Source organism: Sprattus sprattus, assembly GCF_963457725.1.
Source record: "Sprattus sprattus genome assembly, chromosome: 4".
Classification (NCBI taxonomy): Eukaryota; Metazoa; Chordata; class Actinopteri; order Clupeiformes; family Clupeidae; genus Sprattus; species Sprattus sprattus.
In genome coordinates this window covers 35,503,747-35,522,958 of record NC_137923.1, presented here as the reverse complement: position 1 = coordinate 35,522,958, position 19,212 = coordinate 35,503,747, and the positions used below count along the sequence as shown (strand labels likewise).

Below are 19,212 nucleotides of genomic sequence, written 5' to 3'. Positions count from 1 at the left end.
ATTGTATTTGGTTAATACAGATATCTGTTTTTTAAATTGCTTTGGTAGACTATAATGTGGAGGAGAAGCCTTCTGAGGTGGAGCTCATGCAGCAGCTGGAGGAAAGTGGGCCTGACCCCCTGGTGTTTCTCCTGAATGCTAACCTGCTGGCTATGATCAAACTGGTCAACTGTAAGTAATCCACTAAGAGTTTTTTGGACAGAATTAATCAAAACCATTTTTCTGGGACCCCGCTGTTCTTTCTTTCTATTGGGCGTCATCAAGGCCTGCGCCTTCTTACTATTGGGCTTGAATTGAATTGAATTGAATTGAATTGAATTGAACTCCACTAATAAGTCCATATAGAGACCAACTTACATGTAGTCATTTAGCAGACGCTTTTGTCCAAAGCAACGTACAATGGAGAGAACAGTCAAACTACGAGCAATAGAGACCTAGTGACTTGTCATAAAACTGTCAGAATTTTTTATGAAATGGTTGTCGAGCTAACAGCAGTGCTTTGAGCCCACCCCACTTCCGGGGGTGCTAGCACGTGGGTGTTATGTATAAAGCTGAAGGTGCTTTGTTTATGGTGCCCACTAGGTGGCACCTCTGACTTGTATAAATTCCCGTTCACAATAAACCAGCGTAGCTGGAGTTGTAGAACAAGATACAATGTTTCTGTGTTGATCTCTGTATGGGCATGTGAATGATTGCTAGGTAAAACATACAGGGAACATAACATAAATTGGCGACGAGGTGCGTAGTTCTGAAGACTTTACTGGTCATCAGAACAAAAGAACAACCACGTTGGAAGCTAGCTAGTGAGCTAGAGTGTATCTGTTAAGAGGTGATGAGCCAATCTTCTAACAAAGACTCCATTATTGAAGTGCAATCAACTGAAAGCGGACGCATCATGGCGGGAATAATGGATCCTTTTGATTATACCGGTGAGCAATGGGCAACGTATATTGAGCGTTTTGAACATTACATTCTGGCTAATGAGATCAGAACAGTTAAGAAAGTGCCGGTGTTGTTTAGTGTGATGGGACCAAGAACCTATGGATTACTTCGCAGTTTGGTGGCTGCTGACAAGCCTGGGGAGATGGATTATTGACGTGTGGTGGACGTATTGCAAGCCCATTTCGCTCCAAGACCGCTTGTTATAGCGGAAAGATTCCGTTTCCACAAGCGAAATCAGGGGGAAGAAGAAACCGTTGCACAGTACGTTGCAGTACTGAAAAGACTTTCGGAACATTGTGAGTTTGGTGCTTATCTTGAAGACGCACTACGGGACAGATTTGTCTGTGGACTAAAGACTGAAACAGTTCAGAAGCGACTTTTGACTGAGAAGGATCTTACTTTTCAGAAAGCAGTGGATTATGCAGTGTCGGCAGAGACAGCCACACGCGACGTGCAGCAATTAAGCAGTTCACTTAAAGTGCATACAATGAGTTACAACAAAGGTGACCAATGCCGCCGGTGCGGGAAAATGAACCATACGGATAAAGACTGCTGGTACAAAGATCGCGACTGTTACCAGTGTGGGAGGAAAGGCCATACCAAACACATGTGTAAGAGTAAAGCCAGAAGCAGCCAAGACAGAGAATGGAGACAGAAAGGTAATACAATGAAGCGCAGTGTTAAAGACAGAAAGAAGATAATTCATCATGTTGATGCTAGAAATGTTAGTGAAAGTGATGAGACTAAATCTGACACTGACTCTGAGTTGGGACTGTATTCCTTGTCTGAAAAAGGGAAATATTCCAGAATCTCTGTGCTGCCTAGAGGTAATGGAAAGAAAATGGAATTGGATACTGGGGCTGCTGTGTCTTTAATTTCTTGGGAACTTCATAAAAGCAAGTTAAGTCAATTACCTCTGCAACCCACTGAGATAATGCTAAAAACTTACACTGGAGAGCCATTGGCGCCAGAAGGGATAATCAAAGTACAAGTAAAGTTAAATAAGCAGTGTGCTGTTTTGCCTTTGTACGTAGTGAAAGTTGAGGCACCTCCACTGTTTGGTAGAGAGTGGCTGAGAGTTATCAAACTAAAGTGGACAGACTTAAAGACAGTGCATGCCTTTGAGCAAAGAGAGAAAGACAGCTTGAAGATGGTGTTAAAGAGACACTCCGCTGTTTTCTCTACAGAGTTAGGCACACTGAAACAGATTAAAGCCACACTGACTGTTAGACCTAACAGTATACCTAAATTCTGCCCCCCCGGTTCCGGTGAAGTCAGCGCAGCGAATGGCAGCTTAAGAACACAGCTCCTCCAATAATCAATATATTTCGCCCCAAAATTACTCAAATAATAAAACGCTTTACTTTTACATGGTCAAAATGTCGGGGCCGAATAGCAAGAAGAAGGGAAGCGACGGGAAAGAAAGGTACTGAACAGCAAACCGAGTTAGTTGGCCGAGTTAATTCTAGCTCTCCTCACGAGGATGCTAGCTCAAGCCAAGTCACAGCGGCTAGCCTAGCTAAAGTTCTGGAGGAGATTCGGGATTTTCGTCAAGATATGAATAAACAACTGAACGACATCAAATCTGAACTCACTAAAGTTGATCAAAAAGTTGAGGAAATGGAGAATCGTGTTAGTGAGGTAGAAGAACGTACTCAGAATGTGGAACAAGTGGTATCAAAACTGATAAAAGAAGTGACCCGGCTCGAGAATAAAATGCTCAACCTAGAAGGTAGGAAAAATATCCGAATGTTCAATGTACCAGAAGACACAGAGGGGACATCAATGGTGGAGTTTGTGGAAAAGCTACTGCGTGATTAACTGGAAATACCCGAAGCAACGGAAATTGACATTGAGAGAGCACACAGAGCACTTGTTCCTAAACCTACTGGGGAAGACAAGCCACGGTCAATAGTCATTCGATTCTTGAGATACAAGACTTAAGAAGAAATCCTACGGAAAGCATGGGGGAAGAAAACAGTGCTTATGAGGCAAAACGAGTTCTGAAACGCAACAGCATTCCAAGCCAAACTGCGAGTGCACTACGAGAATGGCACACAGCTCTACCAATCAGCAGAGGAAGCGACGGCAGATATGAACAACAGAGGGCTCCCCATCAACGTATTCAGGGCTGAACCGAAGGAGGATTTAGCTGCGCAGCTGTCTCGCACATCATGGCAGAGAGTGGAAGCCCGAGGACGGAGACAGGTGGACATATAACAAGAGTTGAATGGATGAATGAATGGAAGATGTTGTGAAATGGTGGTAACTGTCCCAATTCTAAAAAATCTCACTATCTAAACACAAGTAGATTCCCTTCCCTGACAAACGTAAGAATATATAGTATAATGGAGGGATCGACCTTAAGTTAGCCTTTGCACTGATGGACAAAGTTTTTTTTCTCTCCCTTTTGGGGAATCTCCGCGGAGGCCCTCAACCTACGAAAAGGAGAGGCTTTCCTCCCAAGCTAGACGTTCCTTCTAGATTAGTTAAGGGTCATTTCAGGACCTCAGCCTTGGAATCTCAGTTATTACCGGTATGTTTTATTTTACTGTGTGAAAATGTTCTTGATTGTTGTTTTTTTAGGGAGTAAATCATTTGAAATATGTTTAAACATAAAGATGCAAAGACATAATCTATGGCTAGTGACAAGTTTAAAATAATTTCTTACAATGTTAACGGGCTGTTAAATCCGATCAAACGCTCTAAAATTCGAACTAAAATGAAGAAAAAGAGGGCACATGTGGTATATTTACAAGTTAACTTAAATGACAAGGAGCACTAAAAACTTAGAAGAATGGGCTTTACTAATTTGTTCTTTTCATCATATAAGCTAGGACATAGGAGAGGGCAGGGACGTGCACAGGAGTGTGCTAAGGTTGCTTGGGCAACTGCCCGTTTGCCTTCCTCGAGTAAAAGTGCCCCTCAGAGGAAGAAAAAAAAAAAATAATAATAATATATATTTATTTATTTTCCCTCGGAGGGTTAATTTTACTCGAGGAGGGCAAACAGGAATGCCCAAGAATTTCATGTAGACCTAGTTTTAAAAAATCGCCACCCGAAACGTCATAAAGTAGCCTTCTTCACTTCCAATGGATAAGCCTATGGGCAACGAGAGTGAAAGTCAGTAGGGGGAGGGGGGCATGCGCCCTCCTCTGACTTTGTTACTGTACGCGACCATCACCTGAGCCTTCAATTTCGGTTACGGTTGTTTTCTTCTGTGTCGATGAAAAAACTGCTTTGACGTTGTCAGAAAAGGTGAGTTTTAAATTGTAGAAATGTATAACAAACGAACAATCATCATCATGTTTTATGAAATTAATTAGAACCTTCATAAATCGAGGCTCAGTTTGCCACGTTTAGCCTAAATAATCAGATGTCTAGTTTGCCTACCAGACAACCAGCCCGTTATCACATGCTAATGTTTTGGTAGGAAAACTAAGCTACATGTCTGCTGATGGTCAGTTTATAACATTTCGTTTTAACAATAAAAATAAATGATGGAAATAATGCATCACATAAATTATTTCATTCAAAATGGTTACATTTCGAAATCCTATCACTATTTTGGGTGTTGTTAAGTGTAGAGTGCAGAATGCCTACTGAAAAGAGGAGGACTCAGGAGAGAGAGAAGCAGCTTAAAGAAGCAGCAAAGGGGAGCACATCCTGGCTTGGCTACAAAAAAGCAAACCAGCAGGTGAGACAGACATTGAATTGTGATAAAGATGATAATGCATAGGCTAATTAATTAATGAATTAATCAAACTCGTATTTTTAGCCTTCTAATGGCAATTTATCATAATTACATTACATTAAAGATGAGGAGCAACCACAAGCCTCCAGACCAGAGGAAAATGCGGACCAGGAGATAAAGTCGACAGGTAGGCCTAAGTGCTGATAAAAGGACCATGCTAGAAAGTACAGGGATAAAGAGCCACATGCTAAATAATTGTAATCTTAGAAAAGTATAGGCTTTAGAGATCCTCTCAAAGATCTTGCCTGAGCAGAACAAAAGTACCACTGCTTCTAGTGGGCATTATAATAGTAAAGATAATATTAATAACAGTAATATATGATTGGACAGATGATGAGCCAAGCGCATCAACTGCATCCAAAGAGGCAGAGCCAAACCCAGACCCAGATGAGATCAGCACAGACTTTGAAAACAGGGAAAGGGACGACACAGAAAGTCAGGACAGACTGCCTGCCAGGGAAGATATTGAGATGGAGAGTGAGGCTCAATCCATGACAACAGATTTAGATTTTTTTGCTGAGATTGGGTAATCCCACAGATCCAGCTCATGTACAGAGCAGTAATATCAAATAATATAAAATCATATAGCACTGAATCGCATATGCTAAGCATGACCAGGTGGAATGCCTTTAAGAAACCCTTGTATGGTATTCGGGTCTGTGGGACCCGTTTTCATTTTTGATCCAAACAAAAATAATACTTCTAATAATTTCTTCAAACTGAAACTCATTGGCTTTGGCTCTTTTTATGCGAAGAACAGATATCTGTCTACATTTTCATTAAGCGCACCCCTCAGCCTCTGCAGCAACCATCAGGAGGATTCAGGAGGACAATGCTGGTGCCCCAACCACCCATATTGAGCTATGTAAACTGACCTGTTTTCAAATTAAATTCACATAAATCAACAAGTTATGAAAACCCTTGGTTCATTTGTAAATTTGTTGAATTTTGTCCACTGATATCTTGATTATAATTGATTTTCTTGATTTTGTAAAAAGAAAAAGAAAACTGGTAATAAGCCCCGATAATTGTTTGATTGTACTGAATAAACACCTTAAAATCGAGCGGGTCCACCAGACCCACAATACCTTCTGTGTAACAAAAAAATGCCATACTAGGGTTAAGAAAGATACACTGCAGATGGGTCTTTATGTCTTATATTAATAAAGTTCCTGTTGTTGTCAGTTCTCCATACAGTCTGTCTGAATTTTTAGAGATAAGGAGGGTAGGTATGTTTTAGTTAAGGGAAATATAGATGGAAAAATAATAACTTTACTCATTATCTATGCAGCCCCAGGAAGTGATATGGGATTTTTTTCAAAAGATAATTGATATAATAATAACAAAAACAGAAGGCCTACTTATATGTGGGGGGATCTTAATATCCATCTACAACCACAACTTGATTCTTCAGGTGGGAAAACATACAGTCCCGCTCAGCAGTATTGGCACCCCTAGTGAATATGAGCAAACAGGGTATGAAACAATATGTCTGTGCTGTTTATCCTCTTGGTGTTTCACTCAAAATATTCACAAAAATCTTACCTTTACATTGAAGTTAAATTATTGTAAGAGAAAACAACGGTTGAGATTAAATAAATATTTTTTACAAAAACATGTGTACCACTATTATTGGCACCCCTAGAAAAATCTTATAATTGAAATCTAACTAAAGTAAATTTCCAGTCATGTTTTACATTTTTAAGTTCACCTGTTTAATTATGAACTCTTAAGAGGTTAACCATGACTTCCTGTTCCACTGATGTACAAATATGAGATGACACAGGCCAAATTCCATTAGTCATTCATCACAATGGGAAAGACCCAAGAACAAAGTGACGATGTGTAATAAAAAGTTGTTGAGCTGCACAAATCAAGAAATGGACACAAGAAAATCTCGTACCAGTTGAAAATACCCATTTCCACTATCATGGAAATGATAAAGAAGTTTAAAGCGTCAGGTGATGTTAAGAATCAGCCTGAAAGACGACGTGTGTGTACATTGACCCCACGCACTGTGAGGAGGATGGTTCAACTGGCAAAATAATCTCCAAGGATCACAGCTGGAGGATTGCAGACATTAGTTGAGTCTTGGGGTTAGAAAGTCTCCTAAACTACCATCAGATGCCACCTACATCACCACAGGTTGTTTCGAAGGGAGGCCAGAAAAAAGCCTCTGCTGTCAATCAACAACAAACTAGAGTGCCTACAGTTTGCCAAATGGAAGTCAGACTTTCAATGGGACTGAGTTAAATGGTCAGATGAGACCAAAATAAAGCTCTCTTGTTAGGATACATGGTATCATGGACTCGGATCAAATACCAGCAGATATTAAATGAAAACCTAACAGCCCCCTCTAGTAAGCTTAAAATGGGCCATGGTTGGACCTTCCAGAAGGACAATGATCCGAAGCATACCTCAAAATCAACACCAAAATGGTTCACCGGCCGCAGAATAAAGGTTTTGCCATGGCCATCACAGTCCCCCGACCTAAACCCCAAAGAAAATCTGTGGGATGAGCTGAAGCCGAGTCTACAAGCGTTGACCTCAGAATCTGAAGGATCTGGAGAGATACTGTAAGATTCAGATCCCGTGCCATGTGTTCACCAACCTTATCAGGCATTATAGGAGAAGACTCAGAGCTGTTATCTTGGCAAAGGGAGGCTGCACAAAACATTTAATTAAGGGGTGCCAATACCTGTGCACACATGTTTTGAAGAATAATATTTATTTAATGTAAAAAAAAACTTTTTCTCTCAATTATTTTACCTCAATGAAAAGGTAAGATTTTTATGAATATTTTGAGTGGAAGACCAAGAGGATAAACAGCAAAGACATATTTTGTCATAGCCTGTTTGCTCATATTCACTAGGGGTGCCAATACTGCTGAGCGGGACTGCATATGTAACAAAATCTCTATAGAAAAATCAACACACTTTTCAAGGATGTGGGACTTATTGATGTATGAGAACTATTCCCTCAAGGAAGAAATTATACCCACTACTCTGCTCCCCATTCCATATACACAAGAATAGTTTATTTCATAACATTTGGGAGGGATAGAGATAAAATACATACATGTGATATTGGGACAATTGATTTGAGTGACCATGCGCCTATTTATCTAACTGTTGACCTTGACCTACCACCGCGAAATAATATATGGAAATTAAACTCTGGCCTTCTCAAGGACCCTTGTTTCAAACAAGCTATTAGAAAAGAAATTAGTGATTTTCTAGAATTGAATGACAATGATGAGGTCTCACCTCTTATATTATGGGATACTATGAAAGCTGTCTTAAGAGGAAAACTTATAGCAATAGCCTCACATAAGAAAAGACAAAGAAAAAAGGCTCTAGAGGACCTACAACAAAAACTGAAGAACTTAGAATCAAAACATAAGACCAGTTCAGATGGAAATACATTTCAGGAAATCGAAAAAATCAGAAATGAAATTAGAAATGTAACCACACAAGACATTAAAAGAAACCTCATGCATTTGAAACAGAGTCATTATGAAAGCGACCCAAAATCAATGAAAATACTGGCATGGAAACTGAAGAAAAAACTAGCTGAAAATACAGTTCATAAAATTCGACACCCTAGAACAAATGAGATCAAAAACAAACTAAGTGAGATTCATTCAATTCAATTTTATTTGTATAGCGCCATAACAATACAATTTCCCCTAGGCGCTTAACAGAGCCCAGAGCCTAGACCCCCTTAGTGCATGCACAATGGCAACAGGGGCAAGAAAAAACTCCCTGTTAGGCAGGAAGAAACCTTAAGCAGAACCACGGCACATAAGGGGGGACCCATCTGCTTGAGGTCGGCCGGGTGGAGATAGGAAGGTGGGAAGGGGGAGGATTGTGTGGCAGAAGGGGAAAGGAAGCAACAGGGGTTGTACACAGCCAGCATTTGGTTGCGGGACATAGTATGTATACAGACATCTGGTGGTCAATACATGATACAGGCAAGACCAGTTTACGGTACTAATAGGGTTACTGTTACAGGGGTAGGGGACGTAGGGACAGAGAAACATTTCAGTGGTGGCAATAATGTATATTGTATATAAATGCTAGCATAGGGTATGGGGTAAAGTAAGTGTATGGCAATGCAGTGGCGGTGGGTGCAGTTGGCCGAGGGTTTCTCCCGGTAGACCATGTGGAGAGACTACGGCAGCGTCCCATGGGGAGATAGTCTTGATTAGTAGGGAAAGAAAACGAAGAAAGTGAGTGGGTAGAGTTCAGCTGTCCATGTGCGTAGATGAGGAGTGGTGGGGGTGAGGAGCAATATTTCCATTTCCATCAGCGATTGGAACATGCTATAAGGGCGAGAGAACATTTATGTTAGTAGACATCAATTTCAGAAACAGATAGGGAGAAACATTTGGGTAGTAGATTTAACAGTTGGCAGTATGGCTATTTTAACTATTATTGTAGGCATAAGCAATATGATATGGAAGGAGAGAGAGAGAGAGAAAGAGAAAGGGAAAAGATATGTTTAGTAATGCTGGCAATTTGTCATTTAGTTTAGTAATGTACTTATGGAGATATCAGTCGTAAGCTTTAGGGTCGCAGGGTATACAGCAGTGCCCAATTGGCTGGTGACAGTCGCAACACGCGCCGTATGCTGTACCCGGGATCCGTAAAGGCCCTCCTACACGGTACAACATACGCTGTCTGTAGCCCAGTTTTGTTGATTAGGGGGGTATTGCATGTGTTTAGATATGTTTAGTTTTGCTGGCATTGAGCATTTTGTTTAGTTTGGTATATGTGGAGATTTTAGTCGTAAGCTTTGTTAGGGTTGCAGTGCAGCAATGCCCATTTGGCTGGTGACAGTCGCAACACGCGCCGTATGCTGTACCCGGGAACCGTCATGAAGCATTTGAAGCATTTTACCAAAAATTGTATACAAGAGTCCCAGGAGGAGACAGCCCAGATTGATACTTTCTTGAACACCCTGGAATTACCCACGCTTAACCAAGAGCTAATCGCTGAAATAACAGAAAATGAACTGCAAGTGGCAATAAGCAGAAAAGTAGCTTAAAGTAGCGAAGGCGCCAGGCACCGATGGTTATACATCTGCGTGGTACAAGGAGTTTAAAAATGACCTGATTCCTATCTTACTTCCTACACTAAACTGGGTTTTGGAAAAGGCACAAACACCTCCTAGTTGGAAAGAGGGCATTATTTCTGCCATTCCAAAGGAAGGTAAGGATAGAACGGAGTGTGCTTCATTTAGACCAATATCTGTTTTAAATATAGATTATAAGATGTTTACTTCTATTATGGCCAGAAGACTTGAAAGTTTATGACTAAATTGATCCACAACGATCAGACAGGTTTCATACACCAACGTCAAACACAAGACAATATACGAAGGACGTTACATATTATTAATCATATAGCAAAAAAACAAAATGGTGGCAATAGTAATTAGTATAGATGCTGAGAAGGCTTTTGACTCTGTCAATTGGGATTTCTTTTTACAGAACTCTACATAGATTTGGTTTCCATGCCAGGATTATTAAAACCATACAAAATATAAAACCAAAAGCATTATATAATAATCCTACTGCAAGGGTCAAGGTCAATGGTTATTTATCAAATAGGTTTACCCTGGAAAGGGGTACAAGACAGGGCTGTGCTTGGTCACCAATATTATTTTCACTTTTCCTTGAACCACTAGCCCAATATATAAGACAAAATAGAGAAATAGGAGGCATTCAACTTGCGGATAGAGAGCATAAGCTAGCATGCTATGCAGATGATGTACTAATTTATCTTAGCCAACCAAAGCACTCTTTGCCCCAGCTGATGCTGGCAATGGAGACGTATGGGCAATTATCAGGATATAAGGTTAATGTGGGTAAAACCCAATTACTAGCGTATAACTATAATCCAATATCAGAAATAGAGAGCAAATACCCATGGTCATGGCAAGCAAAATCCTTTAAATATCTAGGCATAACTATCCCAAAAGATCTCTCAAAACTTTCAGAATATAACAATTCACCTATACACAAAAAAATCAAAGAAGATATCACATGATGGAATCTCATCCCTTTCTTTAGTTTCAGCTCAAGAGTACAATCTATTAAAATGAACATACTACCCAGATTGTTATATCTATTTCAAACCATACCAATAGAAGTTTCTCAAAACCAGCTTAGTGAATGGGACAAAATGTTGTCTAGATACTTGTGGCAAGGCAAGAGACTAAGAGTTCGTCTCAAAACACTGCAGTTAGTGAAGGAGAAGGGAGAATGGGGTCTGCCAGCCCTCAAGGAGTACTACTATGCTGCCCAGACAAGAGCTATGATATGCTGGTGCGATCCTTCATATGATGCACAGTGGAAAGACATTGAAGAAAAAATATTTCCCATTCCAATACAGGCATTTATAGCTGACTCGAAACTGCAACACTACATAAACAGTTCTGATAATCCATGGGTCAAATTAACACTGAAGGTATGGAAAAATAACATTAGAGAATATAAATTAGAAGGAGATCTACTGTCACTTAAATGGTGTGGATATGACCCAGACTTCACATAAAATAAAATGGACACCAGATTCAAAAAAATTGAGAGATAATGGAATAACAGTCTTATGCAATATTATGAATGGAAACATACTGTTTATTTTTTAAATGACTCAAGAAAAGTATCTGTTGGAGAAACAAGACTTCTTTAGATACTTACAGTTGCGGCATTATGTTGACAAAAGTGTTAAAAATGTAACACAAGCAAACTCCAGTTTCATAGAACTGTTTAAAAGAGCATACGAGTCAAATTGTAGTAAAGGGGTGATATCAGCCATATATAAACGCTTTCTAGATCTTTAAACTCATTCAACAGCATACATTAAAGCAAAATGGGAAAAGGAATAGATATATCTGAGGAAGAATGGACATTAATATGGGGGTACCAATGGAAATGTACCAGTTCAATGAGCTGGCGAGAGTTTAACTGGAAAAACTGTATTAGATATTTCATTACACCATTTCAGACATCTCATCATGGCAATAATATTCCTGTTTGCTGGAGAAAGTGTGGACACCAAAGTGCAAACCATTATCACATCTTCTGGGACTGTCCCATCATTAAAGACTTTTGGAAGGCGATACACAGTGCTTTACAGGACATCTTTCGCGAGGACATTCCTTTGGACTTTTAGACTCTGTACCTTGGAAATATACCTCAAAGTTGGCTGAAAGGGACAGACTCTTGATGAATGCAATGCTGGTGGCCAGTAAAACGTCTATTACAAGAAAATGGTTATTACCAGAATGTCCTACAATAACATCATGGTGAGACATTGTAACAGAAATTTACAGAATGGAGCACATTACAGCTCATGTTAACCAAAGACTGGAAACATTTCTTAAGCACTGGCAAAAGTGGTGCAACTATGTCAGGGTTTCTCAACCCATGGGCTGCGGCCATTTGGTGGGCCGCTGAGCACTATCATTGGGCCGCGAAAATGTTTGCCCGTTGGTGGGCCGCGGAGCGAGTAACTGATTTTAAATTGAGAACAATATAAACAAGAGCAATCCGAGATTTCTGACCTCCAGCAAGGGTTGACGTTGATAGTAAAGCAAGATGTATCTCTCAGGGCGAATGATTCACATTGTAGTAAAAACAAAGAAATTTTAATGGGGATGTCCCAGGACCAAGATCCACCTCTTGTGAAAATTTCAGAAAGATCAGCCCAGTAGTTTCTGAAAAATCTTGTCGACAGACAGACGGACAAATAAATAAATAAATTAACGGACCCGATCGCATAACCTCCTTGCTGGAGGTAATTAAGGACGTCAAAGTTAACGCGTACATCTATGATATTATTGTGGCCGAGATTAATGTGATACACATTTTTAATGCAGTTAACGCAACTTTGTTTACTTTCGGTGTGCGTTGACACGAAACCGGTGGTGCCTGCAGTCAGTTAGGCAGAAGCGACCGAGACGGTAGTGAAAGTTGGAGAGAGCTGAGGGATTGTTTGGCGGAAAGTTTCTGTTCAAGAGGCAAAATGACAGAACAATCGACAAATCTAAAGTTGTATGTAGCATTTGTCAAGCTGAATTTAGCTGTCACTGAAGCAACTCGTCTAAGTTATCACCTTAATGCAAAGCACCCGACAGAAAGCAACCCCAGGTTAGATGGTCGCCAACCCACACTATTCTAACGATTTACCGTCGAGTGGCAACATTGTGTTTCGCATATTCCTTGCTTGACGGCGAGAGAGCACGAAACATATACCATTAAACAACAGTGTCTAAAATTCACGCTGTCTGAAGTGATTACTCGTAAATGTATAGGATTTGACGGACGTCAGTAACGTTGCATTAGTGTTGTTTTTGTGCGTTATCATTGGAGTGGATATGCTTTTCTGTGGACAGCTACCAACTCAAACGACTGCCCAGGAATGATTGGTGCTATTTATGTTGATAATAGATTGCAGCCACAGATTTAATTCATTATTTGAATTATTCTAATCATTATATTGACCTATTTGAACCTATTTGTTTGCATGTCTGAAGCATCACTTATTTTAATTAGGCCTAGCTGAGTGGTCTTGTTTGCATGTTCCATCACTTGTTTTGAGTACATGCTATCTTTTGGGTCCTGACTTGCTTGTTGTGCACAAATAGGCCTACGCCTACTGCAATTCAGTTCTCTGTGTGTATTTATGTTGTTTTCGGGTGCACAATACAATTTTGATGCAATATCTAGAGTTAGATTTTCTTTTATTTATTTCTAGGCTTCCACCTGTGGCAGGTGCTGATGTTGCTTTTTCTCACACATAACAATCGCTTATTAAGTAAGGGATAATGTATTGTCCGGAGGTCATTCTCCAAAAATAATTCCCGACGGGGCGAACAACACCCCGACGCGCAGCGGAGTATGACGTAGGGATGGCCCATTCAAATCAACTGTACTTTTTGGAACATTCTGAAGAGCCGTATAATAATTAGAATTAATGGATTATAGATTCAATTAGCCTAATGGAATATAGATTTGCTAAAATAAGCGGGGTGTCTGTTGGGCCCCGACCTGTTACAAATACAAAAAGTTGGGCCTCGGAGTCAAAAAGGTTGGGAACCCCTGAACTATGTCACAGATAAATGGCCTGACTGTATTTCTTCACTCTATGGAAAATTATTTCTCCCTGTTTTATTTATAGTTTTGTTATGTTGATATTGTTTTTGTTTCTTTACTTACATATGTGTTTGTTTGTTTTTCTTTTATTTCTATACATATATTTAAATTTTTCAGATTCTGTGTATGAGAGATTCTGAACACTAATAAAATATAACTTAAATTAAAATTAAATTTTGCCCCCCACGTAATGTGCCCCATGCATTTCGACCTCGAGTTGAGGCCGAGCTGAAGCGCCTGACTGAGCTAGGGGTGATCTCACCATTGGAGAATAGTGAGTGGGCCACACCTGTGGTGCCTGTAATCAAGAAGGATGGCACAGTGAGACTGTGTGGCGATTTCAAGGTCACCCTTAACCAAGCTCTCTGGATAGATATCCAATACCACGCATTGAAGACATTTTTGCCTCTCTAGCAGGAGGGCAACGCTTCAGTAAGTTAGACTTATCTAATGCCTATCTCCAGATGGAGGTAGAAGAGAAGTGTAGGAAGCTGCTAACTATCTCCACACAGAAAGGGCTTTTCCGTTTTAATCGCTTGCCCTTTGGCGTAGCATCATACCCTGGGCACTGTTCGGCGTACAACTGAAGCTAAGATAATTAATTTAGCTCGCGACATGAGATAATATAGCTCGCTAAATGAGAACAGGCCAAACCGGTCTGGCGACGTGCGCTAAATTATTTATACGTCAAGTTATTTTATCCCAGGCTAAAAATTGCGCGTGCACGTCCTGCTTCCAAAGGCAGGATAGGTCGATCACCAAAACCATGATTTTTTTTTATGGTACCATAGTCTAAACTCAAAGAAAAAGACTAATTTTTACTCCGCTAAGGCAGGATAAGACCATGAACGCGTTATGAAGAATTCAAGACCATAATCATGTCAAAATTCAACACTGCCGCAACTGTGGCAGCAATATAAGAAACTGTCTATAGGCTGTCTAAGTCGTGATATCTTTTCCTTGGTCTAATATGTGACTGGGGTGTCACGGTTAGAGCTTGTGGTTTGCATGCGACAGATCGCTGGTTCGTCCCCCCTCACCTCCTCCTTACCAATTGAGTTTCTCCTCTGTATTAATTATACTTTTGCATCTTCTTCTAAATAGCTTTGAATAAAACCGTCTGCTAAATTACTAAATGTAAATGTATTAATAAGAAATTCAATAAATTGAAGCAATGAAAATATATTGTGTGTCATGCATCCACCTTAATCATTTTCAACAAAAATGATATGCTATGGTGTAGTAGACTTTAGACTGTAGAGTACTTTATTCACTACTGCACAAAACTAGACACGTTTGCAAAACTAGACGTTTGCAATTATGTAAGTTGCATTTGTTGATGACGTATGGTTAATAACATCATGATTGTAGAAGGGACATACAATAAAGATCTTTCGCCAATATCTCCGTAATGGAGATGGGTTATGTGCTCAAATTTCCTGGGATCAAAGAAAACGTTAGTATTCATGTGCAAACTAAAAATCGCGTCTCAGGCTGCGCATGAAAGTTATTTCGGGTTTATCACTGTACCAATGTCTCAACTGTACGGCTACCACTGTCATCTCATTATGAGTGCTTTGTTCTCCGCATCGCCGACATTACAAAAATGAAGGCTACCACTCGCAAGAAAGTGAAGACATTCAATGTTCGACGGTGGTGTATGCAATAAATGACTCGAGAAGGTCTTCTAAATTAATTATTCCTTGTCGGGTGGATCGGTAGCGCTCATACAAGAACTCATCATGATGGAAAAATGGATCTTCTTGGCGATCGCAAAGAACTCTTCCTACGCTAATCAAACTATAATATGACTCCTTGTCAATGGGATCCCTCCTTTTGGTGTGGGTGTGGCAAGTTTAGCCAGCTAAACTTCAGTTAGCCTGCCCTGAAGCAGGTTAGTGCTAAACGATATGTTACTATGGTAATTGATCAGAAGTTGCTTCGCCGAACTCGATAAAGGGGTGTCCACTTTTTTTAGCCTGGAATCTAGCTCGCTAAACCGCTTAGCGAGCGTCGCCGAACAGTACCCTGGCTTGTTCCAAAAGGCTATGGATCAAGTACGGCTCGGACTGCCTTACACACACTGTTACCTGGACGACATCCTCATCAGTGGTCCTGATGAACAGACTCACCTCAAAGCGCTGGATTCAGTCCTAGGCAGGCTAGAGGAGTATGGCCTGCATCTCAAACAAGAGAAGTGCCTGTTTTTACAGAAGTCTGTGGAATACTTGGGCCACATCATTGATGCGGCCGGGCTCCACAAATCACCAGAGAAGGTACGTGCTATTGTGGAAGCACCAGCACCACGTGATGTCAGCCAGCTACGTTCGTTCCGAGGAATGCTGAACTATTGACGCTTCATCCCTGATCTAGCCACTGTCCTTAAACCATTGAATGAACTGCTAAACAAAGGGAAGCAATGGCAGTGGACAGTAGACTGTGAGACAGTTTTCCAGAAAGCAAAAGCACTCCTAGTATCACAGGAAGTATTTACACACTACAATCCTGAGCTGCCCCTTCGCCTTGCATGCGATGCTTCACCATATGGGGTCGGAGCTGTGCTCTTGCAGGCTATGCCTGATGGAGAGGAACGACCTATAGCTTATGCTTCACGAACACTCAGCAAGGCAGAACAAAACTATGCCCAGATAGAGAGGGAGGCGCTAGCGATAGTCTTTGGAGTTTGCAAGTTCCATCAGGCCCTTTATGGTAACAAGTTTACCCTACTCACTGACCATCGCCCGCTGACCTCCATCCTGAGTCCAGTGAAAAGTACACCATCAATGGCTGCATCCTGAATGCACCACTGGGCACTCCTTCTATCAGCGCATGATTATACCATCCAATACCGTAAAGGTGCACTACATGCAAATGCAGATGGACTTTCACGCTTACCACTCTCACACACACATAAAGAGAAGCTAGGCGCAGTAGAGGTGTTCTACACATCTCAGTTGGACACACTACCAGTCAGTAACACCGAGATCAAACCCTGTCTGACCCCATTTTATCTCGTGTCCAGGAAATTGTCTCCACTGGTCGTTTTCCAGCTGCAAAGGATGTAATCGAAGAGCTGTCACCCTATCTGTTGCGCCAGCATGATCTCACCATACAACAGGGATGCCTCATGTGGGGTATGAGAGTGATTGTTCCACCTAAACTGCACCCCCGGGTTCTGAAAGAGCTCCACTCAGCACATCCAGGAGTAGTGAGGATGAAGAGCTTGGCACGCAGTTATGTGTGGTGGCCCGGCATCGACTCTCAAATTGAGCTTCATGCCAAATCCTGCCCCCCGTGTCAGAGCATACAAAAAGCACCTGGGCTAGCTCCTCTACACCCTTGGATGTGGCCATCCAGCCCTTGGGAAAGGATACATGTGGACTTTGCGGGTCCATTCAAAGGACATATGTACCTGATCACTGTGGACGCCCATGCCGTATCATCCTGCTACCAATGGCTTGGCCGAGCGTTTTGTGCGCACATTCAAACAGGCCCTAAAATCTTCCAAAGGCACCGGGATGGTGCAACAACGCCTTGATACGTTCCTGCTAGCATACCGTAACATCCCCCACACCACAACAACTGAAACGCCAGCCATGTTGTTCCTTGGACGCAGGCTGCGTTCTCGTCTGGATTTCCTGAAACCCAATGTTGCTGGAACAGTGCACAGATCACAGGATGCCCAACAACGCCGCCACCAACACTCAAAGGACAGGCAGTTTGATGTTGGGGAGCCCGTCCTTGTGAGTGACTATAGGAAGGGGGAGGAGAAGTGGACACAAGATATTGTTGTGGAAAAGACAGGTCCAGTGTCGTACAGGATAAATGTGGGAGTACCAGGGCTATGGAAACGCCATGTGGATCAGAACACATTGTTTGATGTAATATAATGTTGTAAGACTGTGAGTTCTGAGACATATTGTTTGCAGTATAAGAAGGCATCCCCTCATTATTATTTGATGTAAACAAAAGAAAGCTATAATCTTTTCTGTTGTGTTAAAGTAAATATCCTTTGTGTTGATTGACAACATATCTTAGCGGGGAGGAAATGTTATGTACAAAGCTGAAGGTGCTTCGTTTATGGTGACCACTAAGTGGCACCTCTGACTTGTATAAATTCCCGTTCACAATAAACCAGCGTAGCTGAAGTTGTAGAACAAGATACAATGTTTCTGTGTTGATCTCTGTATGGGCATGTGAATGATTGCTAGGTAAAACATACAGGGAACATAATGAATATGATCGTATTTCCCGTAAGTGTGCAGGCACAGTATTTGTATCAGGTGGAGTTAAGTGAATTATTTTTTGCTTGATTTTGACACCTTGATATTAATGCAATCAAAACATAACCATTAACATTCATCACTAGATTTTATAATATCTCTAAACTCAGATGATCCTCCTCTAACCTACACTGTCCCAATTGTATAAAGATGTGAACAGGAAGTGCTGGTTGGTCACAACGAAGGGCATGCATGCAGTGGGTCAGGCGGAGGTGGTGGTGTTGCTTCAGTGCCTGCCGGATGAGAAGACCATTCCAAAGGACATCTTTTGCCACTTTGTGCAGATCTATCAGGAGGCTTTTTCAGGTTAGTACGTTCAAGCAGTTCACTAATCCATTCGTTTCTTCTATAGTTAGACACAGAAGTTGATCAATTCCTTGTGCCAAAAGTTGGGGACTTCTCACATCGGCCAAACCTCTCACTGTCACATGCAAGTAGTCATACCCAACAACCTAGCCTATAAAACACGTGCGGGTGGACCATGCACCATGGTTTGATGACATAAATGCACCATGGTTTGATGACATACTGTAAATGCACCATGGTTTGATGACATACTGTAAATGCACCATGGTTTGATGACCTAAACGCACAACAGTTTGATGACATACTGTAAAAGCACCATGGTTTGATGACATGAATGCACCATGGTTTGGTGACATACTGTAAATGCACCATGGTTTGATGACATGAATGCACCATGGTTTGATGACATGAATGCACCATAGTATGGTAGAATAAAACTAAAATGTTAATTTTATTTGAACTCATACCAATAAATAGTAAAACCAGAGAAACTGATAATTTGACTTAATTTTTCCGCGGCTGCATGTAGGCTACCATATGCTTGCCAGTGTTCCATCCATTAAAGCCTTCAAATGAGAACTGTCCATGCACACATGAGCGCATACATGTAATTTGCCTATTCTAACAATAAAGGCTACTGGTTCCATGAATCAAAAAGTTTGCTTTTGTAAATAATGACTGACTTTTACACAGTTGTAAACACTTTTTGTAATTAAACCTTTTCTCACAATTCAGTATTTACAAATGTACTTGTACAACATCAC

The 19,212-nt window shown here is 41.0% G+C and overlaps 1 protein-coding gene across 1 annotated transcript in view; it reads left to right on the top strand.

Moving 5' to 3' along the window:
- Window positions 1-19,212, top strand: part of LOC308364800 (zinc finger FYVE domain-containing protein 9-like) — a 102,075-nt gene that overhangs the window by 49,179 nt on the left and 33,684 nt on the right. The window contains exons 7-8 of the mRNA XM_080838043.1: window positions 49-171; window positions 18,293-18,448. Coding sequence (XP_080694169.1) covers window positions 49-171; window positions 18,293-18,448 — 279 coding nt within the window. The remainder of the gene's footprint in view (window positions 1-48; window positions 172-18,292; window positions 18,449-19,212) is intronic.